The 18,629-nt window shown below is 50.3% G+C and overlaps 1 protein-coding gene across 5 annotated transcripts in view; it reads left to right on the top strand.

Annotated features, from left to right (window-relative positions):
- The window catches only part of RTTN (rotatin), a 100,338-nt gene extending 89,370 nt beyond the window's left edge, over positions 1 to 10,968 (top strand). For 2 of the 5 annotated variants that reach the window (XM_036230127.1, XM_036230128.1), the window contains exons 45-49: positions 1,001 to 1,203; positions 4,262 to 4,529; positions 8,693 to 8,796; positions 9,809 to 9,878; positions 10,574 to 10,963. In XM_036230127.1, the coding sequence (XP_036086020.1) occupies positions 1,001 to 1,203; positions 4,262 to 4,529; positions 8,693 to 8,796; positions 9,809 to 9,878; positions 10,574 to 10,656 (728 nt within the window). In that variant the 3' untranslated portion in view covers positions 10,657 to 10,963. Of the gene's footprint in view, positions 1 to 1,000; positions 1,204 to 4,261; positions 4,530 to 8,692; positions 8,797 to 9,808; positions 9,879 to 10,573 lie in introns of all 5 variants that reach the window. The other 3 variants (XM_036230130.1, XM_036230126.1, XM_016132591.2) reach the window with 3 other exon arrangements.
- The last annotated feature ends 7,661 nt before the right edge of the window (positions 10,969 to 18,629 follow it).

Here is an 18,629-nt window from a genome sequence, read left to right as displayed (position 1 = left end):
TGTTGAGTCAAAGACGTGTTTACTCGAATATAAATCTTTTGAAACTATTTGTTACTTTTGTACTTAAAAAAAAATTGATGCAACTATTAGAATGTGATCTAACTTGAGAAAGAAACTTTGTGTTTTCCTGTATGGTTTGTTTACAAGCAAAATTACATCGTTAGTGACAGTTTTCCGTAACGGTTAATGGGCACATCCGTGTTTGGTTACTGCTGTGTAGTGTGAACACGAGAAAGATCACTTTACGCAAGTTCACTTGCCTTGCCGGAGTTTGTCTTACAGGACTCGTTCGATTCTGATCTAGTTGTACGTCACCTGGCCTCCTTGCGTGGACGTCCACAAGTTAATTATACCTTCGTTTATGTTACAGTACAGTAACCGTATTTCTAATTCTTTGGGTATCTTTCTCCCTTGGTAAACCCCATGTGGTTGTTTAATTTACCGAGAATACACTAGATTCTGGAAAACAAGTCGATGCCACCGCTGGCCCTCGCACCTGGCGAGCCGCGTGACCTTGGGCAAGCCACCGACTCCCCTGAGCTCTCCGCCGTCACCTAGCGTGTGTGGCTATAGCATTTGTCCCGTCCCTGACCCCAAAAGCATTGGGTTTCTTGTTTTATTTTCTTCTGTAAAATGAGGGGCATTAGACCCAGTTACCTCCCATTTCTAAAATCCTGTTCTATACAAGCCTTTAATTAGATGCCTTCTTTAGGAACTACTGAAAACCCCATTATGCTTATTTTATTGTTTCAAAAAAAAAAAGTAAACCTGGTGTTTTTAAATGCCCTTTCACAGTCATTAGGCCCCTAATGAGGACTGTAAATCCGTCAGGCTGAGTGTGCACGTCGACACCAACTTTCTGTGCTGATTTGCAGTTCATAGGTCAACGGCCAAGTCATTCGATAGAGAGTTGTGCTGTACCATTGAGGTTTTGTTTAGTTTTGTTTTTAACCGAATAGCAACACTGAGAAGACGTTGTGACGGGCTGTTATTTTTTAAGGTTGCAGTTCTCTCTGCTGGTCAAGCTCTGGACAACACCCCGTTCAGGCCGCGGGTAGAGGAGCCGCGGGCAGCTCTTTGATGCTGTGTGTCCTGCGGTTGGCTTCCCAGGTGCCTCTCGAGAGCACTGCCGTCCAGCAGATGGCTTTCACGTGTCTTTCAAACCTGGCCTTGTCTCACGACTGTAGAGGAGTCATTCAGAAAGTAAGTACTTAAACTCTCCTTCGTATCATAAAAAAAGATAGTCATCCTTCCCGTCAAGGGTGTGTGAAAGTCTGGAACTCAATTTCTAGGATTAATTTATTATAATTTCAAGGCATTTCATTTTCAAGGATTGTAAGAGGATTAAGAGGTTCACTTTGTTTAAAGCCAGTTGATAGACGATATATGAAAAGTGACTGAAGCTCGAATGTGATCAAACCATTTTATTTTAGTTGCCGTCTTAGTTACGGATTGTATTTTATCATTCTCAGAACCGAACGTTTTAGAAAGACAGCTGTCTTACATTTATTCGAGGTCATAAAAGTAATGTAGTGGTCTTTAAACAAGACCAAATTGAGCGGTGACAATTTCAATTCAGTTCACATTGTCAGACTGGTTCACGAAACCACAGCCCCTTTTTCTCCGTCGGACCCAACTTCCTTATGACATAATGGGCGATTTTATCAGACCCCTGGGACCGCAGCGCCCAAACTGGACTACTTATCACGGGTTTCAACTTAGGGCGCTTTAAAAGGGATCGAATGGTTGGAACAAATTCCAGCGCAACTGTCCAGGTGTCCCAGAATCCCTCATGTGGAAGGCCCCCTGGACTGCGGACGTGATTAGCCTGCGTTACTGGTTCCTGGTGATCGGAGTACTGCTCTTTCCTTTACATGAAAGGCAGGATGAGCAGCACTCATGAGAATCGAGGCTCCTTTCCTCGGCTGCATCACCCCCACCCCAAACAACACAAAACAACAATAAAACTCGGAGTGCAAACTCCAGATAAGTAGCAGCCTTACAAAGGGACGACCTTTTCAGTGCTATGTTGGCGCTAACTCGGGTTGGCTCCGGAGTGGGGTCGTTTATTTTCAGGAATTTCGCAGGCCACTCGATGGCGTGGCGGTGTGTCGAAGTCGCCGTAGTGGCGGTATCACACCACGTCAGTCAGCAGAACGTGCAGATCAGACACCCGCCACTCACTGGAGCCCTCCGCTGGCGTACCGGCACGCGGCTGCGTGTTTTCCTTGTGTGTGTGCGTGCACGCACGTGTGCGCGGTCGCCCTGAGCGGGCCGTAGGGGGTCACCGCCCTCGTGCGTGAGACTGGCGGCTGCCCGGCGCTTCCTTGCGAAGCACCCGGTAGGGGCGCAGGCGGGAGGCCCACACGCAGCGAGGTGCGCCGCTCACGCGTCACGTGTGACTTGGAGCCGGAGACTCGCTCTCTGAGCGTCGGAGTCTTCGTTTTCTAAATGATCAGGTTACACAGACCGGTCTCAGGCATCCTCACCTCGTTCCCCGGCTCCGGTCCTGTAGGAGGCAAACTGCGCCATCAGTGAGACCGTTTCACGTGCGGGTCAGTCGTGTTTCCGCGGCTCTGGTTAGGGAACTTGCGAGCCGTCCTCCGCCAAGGCTGCGATGGGCGCTGGACGCTCGCTGGACGCGCGCAGTCACGCCTGGGTCGCTCGTCCGCAGGCATTAGCGCGTGCGCGGGAGCCCAAGCCCCAGGGTCCACGCCCCAGGGTCCCACGTGCCCCGCTGCTCTCCACCGGGGCCGTGTCTGCGTGCTCCCTGGCGGAGGAGGTGGTCCGAAAGCGGCTCTGGGCCCGGCAGGAGGCAGCAGCGCCCGCGGCTCGTCTCCGGTTGGAAGCACCGTCCGTGTCCGTCGCGGTCGTGAGCCCCAGACCTGCAGCATCCCGGCATGTCTGGCCGATGCGGAGGGCGGGGGAGGGACCGTCCGGGCGACGCAGGAGCGCTGGGCGCGGAGCCGGGCGCCGCACCTGCCGCGTGGCTCACGCTGCCGACGCTTCCGCAGCTCAGCTCCTCGTGCACGGAGGGTCCTTTTACGTAGAGTTCCCTTCGTTTCATAGATTCAAGGCGTCATCCGGATTTATGTGCGGTAGAATCCAGGAAAAGCAGAGTAGGCTAGTAAACCGGGAGGGAGATGAGACCCTCTGGGCGGTCGGGGGCGCCGGCCGCCTGTGCCCGCCTGGCTGTGGCCCGGGCCGACCGCCGTGGCGGTGGCTGTGGTCGCTGTGCTTTTTTCTGGGCTGCTTCTCGACATAGGACTTTCAGACTCTTTCTTCCTTTGCGTGTAGATTATTCTAGACAATAAGTTACTGCTTTTCACACCGTCAGGAGTTCGGTGGGGCTTTGTGGGGGGGTTTTCTTTGGAGGTTGAAACGACTTACAGTTCAGACGATGCAGCTCCCTCACCTGTAAGGTCGCCGGAGTGGCACGTGGCCTTGGGAAGTCAGTGACGGTGCTGCGCGGCTGGGGCACGCCCAGTAGGAGATATGCCCACGGGTCACCTGTGTGGCCGAAAGGCGCAGCTGTCCTCAGCGCTGCGTTGCCCGAGATGTTAGCTGGCGTCCACGATTTGTTTGGGTTTGGCTTCTTTTTAAATTTTTAAATCTTTATTTTTTTTATGCATACATATATGTAAATTGAAATGCACTGGGCACACATCATTATGTTACTTTCAGGGTAGACAGAGTCGTCTGACACATGTATCTGTACGTGTGTGCACACGTGCGCGCACACACACCCTGGACGTGGTCGCCGCGACCTGTCGCCGTGCGTGGTCATCACGGCGTCAGACGGTTTCTCTGTGCCGCGCGTCACACCTGCGGCTTGTGTGTGTTGTAGCGGAGCTCGCGCCCGTCACCCCCTTCACCCTGTCGCGCGTTCCCCACCGCGTCCCCTCCGGGAACCGTCAGGGGGTCGCGCTGCTTCCCCCCGCCCAAAGGCTGACAGAAAGAGAGAACTCAAGAGGCCCGACTTAATCCCTGAACTGAATTATCAGTCCTAAATAGGAGTTGTCTGTAATTTATCCACCATCTGAAAAGAATTAGGAAGAATTAAAACTTGAGCACCGTTTTGGCCTCCTTAACTTTTCTACTCGTACCTGGAGACGGCACAGGTGGAGTTTTTGGAAGGTGCTGGAGGAAAGAGGAATTGAAATTGGAGAAAAGGGGAGCAGAATTCTTGTAAATTGGTCTCCAAGGGACGAGGAAGAGATGCAAAGACTCAGGAAGGAAATAACGTTCCGTGTCTCCACAGAGTAACTTCCTGCAGAGCTTCCTGTCCCTGACGCTGCCCAAAGGAGGGAGCAGACAGCTCGGGGGGCTGGGCGTTCTGTGGCTGAAGCTGCTCCTGAGCATGTCGCTGGGAGAGGACGGGCAGCAGACGATCCTGCGGCTGGGCGGCTGCTTGGACCGGCTGGCGGAGATGAGCCAGTGCAGGCTCAGGAGCGGCCCTGACGTGCCTCTTCTCATCTTCCATAATATTTGCTTCAGTCCCGCCAATAAGCCCAAGATCCTGGCCAACGGTGAGTGTTCACGTTTCACGCGCACGCACCTGTCGAATCGTGCGGGTATCCATCCGTAGCACGTCCCGTTCAGCTTGAAATAGAAGGTGGCGGCATCAGAAATCACCAGGTGTCTATCAGCTCGCACACGTGTCCCAGGCATGGGAGAGGCGGAGGCCGTGGGGACCGGGCAGCCTGACCCCTGCGCCCAGCCGTGAGCGGGCATGGCGCCAGCCCCCAAGGAGCTGCCGAGTCTCCCGGGGTGAGCACGCCGCGTTGCTGGCGGGCACAGTGGCCCGGGGGGAGCTGGGGGAGGAGCAGCGCGCGGGCTCTTAGCGGCTCCGCGCGGCCCCCTCACTCCCCGCCTCGGTCCCGTCCGGCCTTGCACGGCCCCCCGCCAGCTCTCCCCCTCTGCGTCCTTTCCCGCGGCATCAGCACCAGCTGACCTCTGCCCTCTGTAGCAGAAGCGCTTACGAGGCCGACAGGTTTTTGTCTCTCGTTCCCGGTTATCCGAAGCACCTAGAATTGTGCCTGTCACTAGTGAGCCCTCAGTGAGTTGAGGTCCTGAGCAGGCGGGAGTGCCGGGGACCCACGGCCGCATGGGGAAATTAGACTTGCGGAGGCTTTATTCTCTGAGGCGTGGGACAGACAGAGGTGAGCCTTGGTGAGCACCGAGAAACATTTTGAAACTGAGAGAAATGGAAAGATCCGTTTCCGCACCCATGAGCCGTTTCCGTGGGGAGTGCGTGAATTTCATGGGGAGAGCGTTTCATGAGGAGACGTCGTGTGACTGTGAAGAAGGGAGAGGTGGGCCGTAGCCCCCACGCGCCTGGTGCCGCATGCCAGGCCCACCTGCGCGCGCTCCAGCGTCACCTGGGGCAGCTTCTCTGGGTGCAGTTTCTTCAGGGGACAGAAGCAGGACCCTCCCAGGTGGGGAGTTAACCCGTCTGTTAAGCCGAACTCCAAAGCAGCAACCTCACAGGCGCAGGGGTATCAGAACGAGGTCGGTCCCTGCCTCGCACCTGTCGCTGTGAAGAGAAGGGAGGACAAGCATGAGAACGGGCAGGGCAGACGGCCCCTGACCGCTCGCGCCCCGGAGGCGTGTAGCCCGAGTGGCCCATGACCGTGGTTTGAGCCAGTTCTTGATTGACAGTGCCTCTAGGTGCTTAGCAAGAGCAAACTTTCCCTCTCGTGCGTGGAGGACAAGTTCATACTAGGCCTCAGGGAACCTCCACGAATAATATTTCAAAGGCTTTATTTAGCCTGCACATAGCTAAAGAAGGCCAAGCATATCAGGAAACCTGGCAACGTGAGTGAGAGCCAGAGGGGAAGATAACAACCTAAGACTTCAGGCGTGAGAATAATAAACCGCAGATTTAAAAATAATTTTAACGATGCCAGGTTTAGATAAATGACAACCGTGAAAGCATTCGCAGGGAATGGGAAACTTAAAAATGGAAAGATTCGAAGCAAGAACCAAGCACAACTTCTAGACCTTAACTGTCCAGTAAGATAATCAGCTTGCCACATGCGGCTATTTAAATTAATTAAAGTACTCAGCTTGTCAGTCACGCGAGCTGCGTGTGGCTAGTGGCCATCCTACTAGACAGCACGCTTGGGAATGTTCGCATAATTCTCGGAAGTCCTGTCGGACAGCGCTGTTCTGACCCTCAGTAGACGTGCTAAGCCTCAGTGCGCGTGTCTGGTGGCGGCGTCTGCCGGGCGGGCAGAGGACGTGGGAGGCGGACATGGGTCGGAGCACCAGCATCCAGGGTGCAGCTCGCGGAGCTGGGAGGGCGGGGAAGCACTAACGGGTGGAGTGCAGAGGAGGAGAAGGGCCGCGGCCAGGCGGCCCGTCTGCGGCCCTCGCGGGGGCGGAACGTGCTGGCAGTGACGGCGGCTGAGCAGTAAGAGCTGTGTCAAGACAGGAATCTGCAGAGTCAAGAGACTCCACCCGTTAACTGAAAATAAACCCTGGATGCACCGCAGTGAATCCGCAGGAAACTCAAGGAAGATAAGGTGAAGTGGGCTCTCGCTCTGATGAGAATAGCTTAGGAAAATTTATTCAAGAAAAAAAAAAAAAGCCCAGTAACTACGAGAGATACTGACTAGTCAAAAATAACTACACATAACATTCTAGGTCCCGAATGCTTTACCAGCGAATTCTGCCAGACTTTTAAGCAACAGGTAATTCCAAACGGACCAGACTCTTAACAGAGGGAGAGGAAGTGGCCACTCATTTGGGACGCGCACATGGCCTCGCTAGCCAGCCCCGGCAGGGACGGCATGCCGGTGAATGCGTAAGCACTGGCTCTCGGGGCGACGATGGGGTCGGACGTACGTTAAGTATGCGGAAATCCTACTGCGTGTATGAAACATAATACATAAATCGACAGGCCTCACTGGTGCGAAGAGTGTGGCACGCGGCCTGCAGGCGGCCGCACGGGGCTCTGCCTCGCCGCTGTCAGAGCCCTCGCTGGACGCCCGCTCGTGCGGCAGGTCTGCGGTTGCAGTTCAGTCACGATTTGGCAGATAGAATCGCATCCCAATGTGCTCTCCACCCAAAAAATTATCGTCGTTAAACGACGTGCAATATACATTTAAAAACTGTTTCTTGCCTTTATGCAAAATATATTCATAAAGCGGAAACCTCTTTCATTCATCTCTGTAGCATTGGTTGATTTTCATGGTATAAATACGCTTAGTGTAGTCGATTTCAGGCTACCAACGTGCCATCCCTAAACTTAGAGTTAAATCACTATCATTAGCAAGAAAGGCAGTAAGTACTCAAAACTCTTTGCTTTCTAATCATTAAACTAATTTTACGATGGTCTTTTCTCTTGAGGTTATCTGTATCTTAATGTGGGAGTTTACTTCATGCCTACTTATTAAACTTAAAAGTAATTTATGTACTTTTTAAAATTAATTAAAATACTGTAGACAGAATATTAGTTTTAGGTTTATGAACATTTCGTATGCCTATTTCACAATAAAGTGCTTTTGAAAAGACTTGCCCCCTTCCATTTATTAGAACGGCTGCCACATTAATTGACCGATACTTTATTAAAAGTTCTTAAGGGACAGTAACTGCCGAAAGGAGTTATCGTAAACTTACTTAGATCAGAGGTAAGACACCCTGAGTGTCGGTACGATGCGTGAAAACGTCTCTCGGTAACTGGGAGGGAGCACACACCCTGGCGATGAGGCCCAAGAGCACCCGCTGCCGCCTGTGAGCGCGTGGGTGAGTTTGGCCAGGCGGGCTTTACGTGGGCCAGTTAGGGGTCGGGTACGGTGCTGGAGATGCAGGTGTGCAGGCCGTGGGGGCGGTCGAGTGTTACAGAGGACAGGCGATTCGATACAATTTACCATGCGACAATAAGTAATGAAATCAGTTCATACGCCGTTCTGAAACACCTGGTAATCTTTTGGGGACTAGACTCGTCTGCATCTTCACTTAAATGAGCAGGCCGCTGCGGTTCCTTTCTGAGGCTTGCTTTCATGCTCTGGCCAGCTTTTGCAAGAAAGGAGCAGCTCTTGTGTGTGGACAGGCCGGCCGGCCTGCCTGCCTCCCTCCCTCCCTCCCTCCCTCCCTTCCTTCCTCTTTCTTTCTTTATTTTTGCTTTGAAAGTCACATTTTAAAAATAATTTTTTATTTTTCAGTTACAGTTGACATATAATAAGTTTCAGGATTACAACATAGTGATTAGACATTTCTGATATGCCTTTAAATCAGTTTTTCCTCTGACACATATATACACACACAAAAACGTTCCTCTGCAATGTTTAGCCCTTGTTTAAAAGGTTTAACTAATACGGTATTTCTTTATTATTTTATGTAGTAGCCCAAGCTATTGATGTGTTTGTATGACAGCCTTTATAATTTATCACAAGAACAGGTCTGTTTTCCCGGGCACCAAAGTGTGAGCTGTATTTGAAGAGTTCGTTACTGTAACTTGGGTGTAACGACCCCTCCACGAGTGTTGTCTGTAAATGACCGCGCCCTTGTGAGTCAGGGCGGGCGCCGAGGCCGTGCCCACGTGGACGCGCTGACCGTCCGTGCCGTGGTCCAGTGCTGCCCCTTCGTGTGTCTTCCGATGGGGGGAGAGGGGGCCCTGACTAGTCTAACATAAGGATGCAGTGCAGGATTCAGGACCGAACTTTTTTCTTTTCAATGTTTTTACTAGAAAAAGTCCTTAGCGTGCTGGCCGCCTCTCTGGAAAGCGAGAGTCAAGCCGCTCAGAGGATCGGAGCAGCCGCGCTCTGGGCTCTGATTCACAACTGTCAAAAGGTCAGTGTTGAAAACCTTTGTCACTCCTGAGGGACAAACACTGAGCCCCTCAGGATGCATCCGGGGACCTCAGAGGGGGATCAGCGAGAACGAACTCGCGCGTGGCCCGTGCGGCCGTGCGGTCAGCAAACCTTCAGTTGGACTCTTTCATTTAATCATTCCAAAGGGCATCTCATTTCAAAAGTGTCCTTTTTTGAATGAATTTTCCCTATTAATATAAATTGATTAGCCGTGTTTGTGGGGTGTTGTAGGATTATGTCTGCAAGAAGATGTGTCTAGGAAAAATGCTTCTGGAAGTAGGACCAAAAGCCGAAGTTGTGTCCAGCGTGTGGTTTCTCTGCGTCTGGCATGGTCGTTGCTGAGTTCCGAAGGGAGCTCAGTCCTGTGGCCGCAGCGCCGAGTGGGCCTGGGGACTCGTCCCCGCTCCGTCCCTGGCCGCCGGCTGTCCCTCATTGGAGACGTCTCCTGAGGGAAACGCCCAGGCGTCTCTAGCGATCGAAGAGCGGCCAAGCGGCAGTGCTGGGTGGACAGCCCCCCCGACGGAGCTCTGTGGGGCCGTCCGTGCCCTGGCCGGGCAGCTCGTTCTCCCTGCGGGCGGCCTTCGTGCCACGGGGCAGAGGCTGCTGCCGGCACATCAGCCGTGCATCCCGAGGGCTCAGCGCAGGATTTGGCACTTTGTAGTCACTTAGTAAATATTTGTTGACCAGCTGGTAATGTTTGACGCACTTGACCTGAAATCTGAGGTTTGAGGGAATATGAAATGAATGGAACAAGAGTGAGCAGTTTAAAGTAGCAAACCGGATCGGGAAGGACGGGCGGAGGGGAGGGGCGAGTGAGGACCGGGGAGCACCTGGGTGACGCACGGGGTGGGGAGCACGTGCTTCCCGAGCCGCCTCGCCCCTCAGGACGCCCGGCTTTCTGCACCCGGCGGCGGCGGCGCAGTTTGTCCAGGTTGTCCCGACCCTTGGCGCGTGGACTCTGATGAGTGGGTTTTGTTCTGTGCTACCCCCAGGCGAAAACAGCTTTGAAAAATCCATCAATAAAAAGAAGAGTCGATGAAGCGTATTCCTTAGCGAAGAAAAGTAAGTTTCTTTATGAAAGACTTTACACTTAAATGTGGACACTGTCAAGTGAATTCTTGCCTAATGAAATATTTAGACAGTTCCCAGCAAAGTGACAGCTCTCTACCCCGATGTTCACCCCGACGTTTGAGGAACCTCTTCGTCACAGCGCTGTAAAATGTGCTGGTATTTGGTCCGTGCTTTTCATTGTGACGTTTTTTAAATAGTGAAATACAAGTGTCTCGACACGTGTCTGTGATCTTCCTCTAAGTCATTTTCTTTCTTGTACTAAACTTCCTTTGCCAGCTACTGCTCTGCGCTCACGTGTGCTCTTAGGTAATGAGGACGGGACCAGGTAGACTTGACCTTGAACAGAAAACCCACCTAACATCCGGGGGTTGAATCACAGCCTTCCACACTCAGCTCCCGCCTCCCCTGCACCCATCAGCCCCGTGACGCGGCCGTGAGGCGGGGCGGGGCCCCCCTCAAACTGCGCTTCATGTCGAATGACGCGGCGCTCAGCGAACAGTGTTCTCTGAACGTCGTTTGTGCTAAGACACCGAACTGTGTCTCCTGTACTGTGCTCGATCTGCGTTTTCATAGTCTGACTTTTTTATAAAACAGTCACACGGACCCTGTTTGCGAATGTGTGTGTGTCTTAAGCGTGGCACTAAGTGACAAATGTGCTCTTCCACACTCTTCTTTTTCTCCTCCAGATTTTTCAAGCGCAGAAGAAAGCCCTCAAAATGCCTATCATTTGAAGTGTCTTGAGAACCTCGTGCAGCAGCTGAGCTCCTGAGCGCCGACCGCCCCGGAGGCTGCTGGGCTGCGGCCGGAGCCGGTGGAGCCGGTGGACGCGAGCCGGGGGGCCGGGCCGGGCCGGGCCGACCCTCTGCAGGGCAGAGGGACGCTGAGCGGTGACAGCCGCCCCCTCGTCTCACACCCGCTCTCTGTAAGTGAGAGCGGCCAGCACGACTCTGGGAGAGGTCAGGCAGAGGACGTTCTGGGAACTTAGACTTCTTAGTTTTTTTTCTATGCAATTTGCTTTGTAAATATCCTATTTAACACTTATTTAATAAAGTATTTTTTAGAAACTTCTGATTTTGTAAAACAATTTTTACGTGAAACATGGCTCTTATCAGTACAAATCCTTAGTTTTCTAACCTTTATATTGTCTAGAATGTGCACGTTGGTGAAGAAACATTTGTAGATAAATGTGTAGATTTTGTGAGTAGTTTCTTTCTACAAATTTTAATCATTTTAACTCCTTCCCATATGATTTCTAAATGTTATATTCCTTTCACCTTTCAACTTCTGAAATGTCGTGTAATAAAACAGGAGGAGGTAGAGTTTACGGTCACGCTGGCCCTGGTTCCCATTCTGACTTAGCCCAGCGTCGTGAAGATCGAGACTGGGAGCTCCAGCAGGGATTAGCTCTGTACGTCTGGGCCGAGCCTCTTAACTCGCGTGTGGTTTCGAACTCAGGCCTGCGTGGGGGTGTGCGTGTGTCCACGCCGGGGACGCGCACGAGGGCCCTCGGGGGTCGTGCTCTGGGGTCGGCCCTGCACCCGCGCACAGCGTGGGGACCCGGACCAGCCGCCAGGCCGTCTGCCCACCGCAGCTGGGGACAAGGACGCCTGCCTCCTCAGCACCGCCAGGATGCTGCCTGGCACACAGCCGCTTGTCCCGTAGATGTTGTCGATGACCGTTCATCTTGTGTGTCCTGGACACCCCTCTCCCTCTGGGGCGCGGCGTGTGCTGGGAAGTGAGGTGCGAAAGGACAGTCAGCTTCCGGCGGAGACGCGGGTCCCCGGGCGCCGGGCGCTCAGCGGCGCGGGTCACCCACGTGCCGCCCGGCACGGCGCAGTGGTGCAGAGTGCACCTGGGTGACCCGGCGCCTTGCACTCCGCCCGTCAGGTCGTCTCGATTATCGGCTGGGGAGAGGGCGCTCTTTCCCCACTGGAGCTGTGAAATCGGGAAATACACAGCACATTAGGGCCTTCGCAGCCGTGAGGAAGCTGCAGCGTGAGCTCTTCCCGCCCGTCGCCGGCCCGGGTGACCCCGAGACTTAGTGGGGAGGAGTGGCAAGCCGCGGCTGCTCCTGTGGTTTGGGGCAACTTAGACTTTATTCTTCCTAGGTTAAAAGTCATTCCTTGTGGGAAGATCCTTGTTAACTGTGTGACAAGTCAGCGGGTGCCAGGCCGCGAGGCTCAGGGCGGCCAGGAACGGTGCCTGGACCCCCGGACCCCGAGGTCCGGCAGCGAGACCCAGCAGCCGGGCCCGTGCGCGGCGAACTTCACCTTCGTTCCGTTTGCCTCTTCTGCATTTGCGGACTCTGCCTCAGGGGAAAAAAAAAAAATCTTCCCTTTTAAAACGATGGTTCACAAAAGATCCGTGAAGCAACATTCTCTTTAACGAATTTTGCATAAAAGCCAAGAGAAAAATGTGTGCTTTGCCGTAGGCTTCAAGGAAGAACCCTCACGCATCCGTCCGCCCCGGGGTTTGGCCTCTGCCGGTGGCCGCGGCCTCCGTGTCTGGACGTCGACGTCGCGGTGGCGGAGCCTGAAAACACGGTTTCCTCAGACGCCGCATCCGACGTCTCTCCCTGGGCCTGCCACGGAAGGGGGTTCTGAAGTGGGGAACCGTTTCATCTTCTGACGAAAATCCTCAGGAGCGGACCGCAGAGAACCAGCTTATGGACGTCCTCACTCTCGTATCTGTCAGGCAAAGCCGTGGCCGCACAGACCAGCAAGGCTAAAATAACAACGCCTTCGGCAAGACAGGGGTGCCTTCCTCTGTTTTCTGTTTTATGGCTTTTTTTCCCCCACATTCAGGAGGCCCCCAGGGGGCAGTCCCTGGCGGACAGTGTCCTCAGGGCCTCAAGTGCCCCCCGCCCCCCTGTGCTCTGCCCTCTGACGCACGCTTCCTCCAGCAAGTCACCTCGTGGACTTTGAGAAGGAATCGGACAGCAAAGGAGTACCCCAGCTCTCTGTGACCCCTTTAAGGAGGCTTCCCGAAAGGCTGGTCCAACCACCTGCCCTCACGTCTTGGACAGAATGTGGCCGTGCGGGTCACTCACAGCTGCGAGAGAGGCCTTTCGCCCGTAGCCCGTTAGCCAGGCTCACGGCCTCATGCGGTAATGCAGGCTGCGTGAAAAGGGGCCGGCGTTCAGGCCACCACTAGGCTCTGCCCCACAGGCCGACAGTCTGGACGACTGATAGGAAAACGCGGCATAATTAAGGGTAAAAAGTCATTATCCTCCCAAATAAAATGTAACAGGAGATGAGATGCTGATGGAATTTATGCGATCTGCATGCAGACCTTGCGGTTAATTCTAGTTGCACGTAGAGCTAGAAGTAGTAATGTCAGAGAACGAAGTAAGATGTCTGTCCAGCGGGAAGGCAGACGCCCCGTGTGGAGCTTCTCCCCGGAACGTCGACGCCTCGGCCGTCAGAACTCGCCTGCCTGTCGTGGAGAATCATGGCAGGGACATAACTGAGAAATTAAAAAGCATCTGTTCCTGTCGAAGCTTATTTCAAACGCATAAGTGCGGGTTCATCGTCCGATCTCTTTGACCCCTTGTCACCACTTCTGGCCAAGAATTCGACTCAGTTCTCATCGAACTAAGTATTTTCCGTCTCGCTCTGTCAGCATTTAACCAAATCCCCTGATTCTGGCGGCGAGTCTAAGCGGCGCGTGTTCACGGTCCAGGAGCCAGCACCCCCACGACTCCGTCAGCCCGACACTCGCCCAGCGGGAGCCGGAGAGGGGCCCGTGCCCGAGCGAGGCCCCCCAGCACCCCGCACGTGTGTGCTGGCGTCCGCCGGTCCGTGCCTTGGGAGAGAGGAGAGAATTGTTACATCTTTGGTGGCCAGTTAAGAGAGGTGGTGTTACACTACGAGCTTTTAAACACTTTGAACGTCTTCTGGTTCGTTTTGTGTGGTTCATCCGTGCCTGGCTCCCTGTTCTGAGAAACGGATCACCAGGGGGTGCGTTACTTGCTCAGACATTGTTCCCAACTCGCTCCGCCGCCTTCACATCCCCCGGCTCGCTCGTCCCCGGCCCCTCCCCTCCTGCCTCGGTGACGCGATCTTCAGCTTCCCGCCACCCGTGTGCCTCCCTCACACCCACCCGCCCACCCTCACGTTTCCATCTCTGCCTGTTTTAAAAGGCCAAGGATGAATGTCACCTTTCCCACGAAGCTGTTTCAGAGTCCCCGGCTGGGAGGAAGTTCTTTATTCTTTGAGTTTCCACACCAGTTTTAGTTGAGGGTTTTTTAAAGCTTTCATGTCACTTGGCCCTTTTCCCCTCGTCTGATGCTGATTTGCATACGGTCCTTGTTCCCACCATCTGCTTGACGTGACTGCTAACCGAACTTGTGACTCCCTGCCTCACAGTTTCTTGCACGAAGCAGGTGCTCAATTTGTACTTGAATGAATGAATGAACGAATGAACATGAAAACATTTTATTAGTAAAAGCTACAGAATTTCATAGTGTAAAACTAAAAATTATGTTGACTGTCAAAATATACACAGCCGTACGTATTTCTTTTATGAGAATAGCTTTTCCTAAAAGTAAAGAATAAAAGCCAAAAGCACCCTTAAAATATGTTAGAATCTATTTTCATTCAGTAGAGAAAGTAAAAAAAATATTTTAGATATGATTTGAAAATACAACCAGCGCCGACACAAAATAAAGTTACTGGTCTAAAGTTGCGAGATCCGTTGCTTGCCAGGCATCTTACTCAGGACGGTCCTTGTGAGAGGCGGAGTATAGGTACCAGCTTTTTGAAATTGGAACCGTAAATTCTGAAACGTGTGTAAGTTCCAACTCCAGCAGTGTGGGAAAACGGAAGAAGCCACTTAGCATCAGCCGCGCTGTGTGACGAGCATGAATCTCAGGCAACCTGTCGTCTTCCCTTCCACTTCCTGCTCCCTGGCGCCCACGTTACCTGCAGGCATCGTAAGACTCTGGCTTCGACTCAGGAACGAGACTCCGCCTTGCACGGAATGAGAGGACGTGGCAGTGGTAGGGGCTGAAAAGAGACGTTCACAGTTTGGCTTCCCGAGAACTGGGGAGCACGCTTATTCTGTGGGTACCACGTCCGTAGGGAGCGAAGTCTCTGAGTGCATCACTCTAAATTCTTCATGCACATTTCACAGCTCCACCGGCGAAGTGAGGGCACTTTGGCTCCTGCACTGGGATTTCATTTAGACCCACATGGGGAAGCTTTAAATATACAGAGTCTAACTCAAAACTGGTAGATCCAAGGTGTATAGCCGTTGGATTTGGAACAGTTACGCATAGAGGGGCCGGTACTGACTGTGGAGCTAAACTCCCAGGACCGCTCCCAGGAGCCGTCGGAGCTGCTGCGTGTAGTTGCGGGCTGTACACCTTCGGTCAAGGGCAGGAGACAGCTGCCTCGGCGAGGCTTGTGCGGGAAAGCATAAGATACCGGGCATCTGCTCCTGTCTCTCCCACCGCTGCCTGGGAGAAAACAGCACCTGCCCCTGGTCATTCGGGTCTCTGGTTCGGGGCTGCTCATGAGCGAACTCGAGGCGGCCTGCAGAGCCCGGTACCTGTGAGGATCCGAGGAAGCGGCCAGGGCTCCCCGACGCCCATCAGGCCCTTCTGTTCCCTGCCACTTCTGACCCCCGGGCCCGGGCACTGCGGCCTCGAACGTGTCTCTTCTAACGCTGCTGCTCACCTGGGAACAAAGGAGGATGAGCTGGCGTGGGCTCGTTCTCGGGGTGAGAAGTGACGGCGGTGGTTAATCGGCGCCCGGGACTCGCCGCTGCTGTCCCCGCCTTGAGCCGTCTGCGGCTCGAAGGGACAAAGGCCAGCCTTCCACTGCGGGCGTTTGCCAATGTTCCCAGGGGAAAACGAGCTCACCTGGCCAACAACAGACATTTGACACGTGTAGACACTCCAAGAGGAAAACGACATGCTGGAAATTTCCCCAAAAGAAGCAGAAATACTAAAACGAATGAACCTAGAATTTGAAATCAGCCAAACGAATACATTGAAAGAGATTAAAAATATAAGCCCCAAGTAAATAATAAAGGTACGAGAAAATATTATACAGGACAAATATAAAAGTTGAAAAAAAAGAGAATAATAAGGAGAGCAAATAGAATGGATCCAGCCCAGGTACGAACTAACGAGTTAGGAAATTAGATTGAGGACATTTTTAAGAAGGAAGAAAAGACCAAAATAATAGGAAATAGAAAATAAAAATACAAAAAGTAGGAGATTTGGAGGATAGAAGTAGAAGTGCTCACATCTGGATCGCAGGAGTCTGCGGAATGGAGAATAAAAATGAAAAATAAATAATGGAAGCAAATTTTCTAATATCAAAAAATAATGATAAAGTTTATATTTAAAGATATAGAAGGCCAAAGAAGAAAGGGAAGGAGAAATATATATATATCCATACTTACTGCAATATTAAAGAATATCAAAGGCTAAAAAAAAAGTATAAATAATAATAACCCCAAATTGGAAACAACACAAATGCTTATCAATAAGAGAAGAGATTTAAAAAATTGGGGTATATTAATGCGATGAAATATTGTGGGGGGGGGGGAAATACAGTGATAAACACAACATCATGAATTAATGTCAAAATGTTAAATTGAGCCAAAGAAATCTGATACCAAAAAAGAACATACCGGATGATTCTACTTAAAAGGAGTTCAGTAAAGAAACAGGCGAAAGTCATCTCTGGTGACAGAAGTTCGCAGTGTGATTCGGGGGCTGTGCTGACCGGAAGGTGCTGAGCAGACGTCTGGCTTCTGCATCTTGGTCTACGATGCTTTATTTCTTGATCCAGGCTGTGACCACACAGGTGGATGCATATGTAAGGAGTCTTAGAAATTCTATGTGTTACTATATGTGTATATGTATATTATCCTTCGATAAGATACACAAAATCTTAAGCTTGGATAATATCAACATGAAAACATCAACTAGGGGAGGAACGAAGGATTTCAGAGAATGCTCTATTGTTATTGGGGTAGAGAGTGCAGAGAGCAAAATTTTTCATTAAGAATGGATAAAAAAGAGAGACAAATTAAAAGAATAGGATAACAGAAATACATACAAAAATATCAATAAAAGTAGACTAAACTCAAGAATGGAAGATTTCCCTGAAATATTCAATTAAAAAATCTAAGTCCATTCCGTTTACAGGTTTGAAATAAAAGGGCAAAAAAGCAAAGGTAATCAAAATAAGACTAATAATGTTAATGTAGAATAAAACCGTCTTTAAGATAAAAGAGATGAAAAAGGTCACTATAATGATAAAAGGCCCAACTCATCAAGATGATGTGACAATTTTAAACGTATGTTCATCTAATAAAATAACCTCAAAAATATTTTTAAAAGCGGCAGAATTGCAAAGATGATAAATCTGACATCACAGAAGTAGCTTTCAATATATGCTCCTGATTTTTGATAGATCAAGCAGGCAGTAACTCAAAAAAGATATAGGAAATCTGAATAACAATAACTCTGATGTGATGGATATATACAGAATTCTGCAATCAAGAATTAAACCCGCTTCTTTTCCTTCAATTCACATGAAGCATTTATAATCGATCAAATATCAGGCAACGAAGAAAGCCTCAGTAAATTTTAACGACATCCATGAGACCGAGAGCTCTTAACCACTATGTAATTAAGTTAAAACTTAATAACAAAAAGGTAAGATATCTTCGTATATCTAGACATTAAAAGACGTACCTTTAAGTAACCCACAAGTTAAAGAAGAAACCACAATGGAAATTTACTGAATGATAATGAAAACTCTGTGCATAAGGACCTGTGGGATGCAGCGAAAGTGAACGTTCTCTGACTTCTTTTTTCCTCAAGAGAAATTTTTAGCTTCAATGTGTCTAAAAAAAGAAAGCCTCAAAATTAAGAGCCAGGTGTCTAAAGTTAGAAAAATAATGACAGAATATACCTAAACTGAGTCGAAGAGACAATAAAAACGAGAGCAGAAGTTCATGAAATAGCATCAAAGGTATTTAGTATAGAAAAATCAATGATACAAACATTGGTTCTTTGAAAAAAATAGCAGTAGACAAATTTTTAACAAAAACGATCGACTGAAAAATGCTGCAATCATTGTAACGGAGGACATAAGTACAGATTAGAAATTAAAGACACTTCACTAGAATATTATCAATAATTCTATAGTTGCAAATTTGAAAGCATACATGTGATAGGAAAATTCTTGGAAACATATCGTTTGCTAGAATTGGCCTCAAAAGTAATAAACTTTAATAGTCCTATAGGTATTAATGAAATTGTTGTAGTAATTATAATCTTTCCACAAAGAAAACACAAGACAGATGGTTTTATAAGCAAGTTCTAACGAATACTCCCAGGATGATCCCAACTTTAGTCAAACTGCAATTAAAGCAAAAGAGAGAAGAAAACCATTTCATTCCATGAGGCCAGTAAAACCATGAATGCGAAAACCACACCAGGCAGTATGAAAGCAGAAAAGTGTAGCCTCTTTTTTCTCATGAAGAGAAGCAAACATCCTAAACAGCGTATCGCCAGATCAAATGGAAAATGTATAAAAAGAAGAAAGAAAAACCTATATGCTAATCTCAGTGGACACAGAAATAGTACTTGATAGTGTTCCATCATAATTAATTATTAAATCTCTTGGTGAATTGGAAATAGATGGGATTTACTTAACCGCCAGGAGGTATGTATAAAAACATAGAACATCATCATACTAAGTGGGGATGATGAGAAGT

Source organism: Rousettus aegyptiacus, unplaced genomic scaffold (genome assembly GCF_014176215.1).
Source record: "Rousettus aegyptiacus isolate mRouAeg1 unplaced genomic scaffold, mRouAeg1.p scaffold_m13_p_12, whole genome shotgun sequence".
Taxonomy (NCBI): Eukaryota; Metazoa; Chordata; class Mammalia; order Chiroptera; family Pteropodidae; genus Rousettus; species Rousettus aegyptiacus.
The sequence above is the reverse complement of the archived record's forward strand: the minus strand, read 5'-3'. Positions and strand labels throughout refer to the sequence as shown.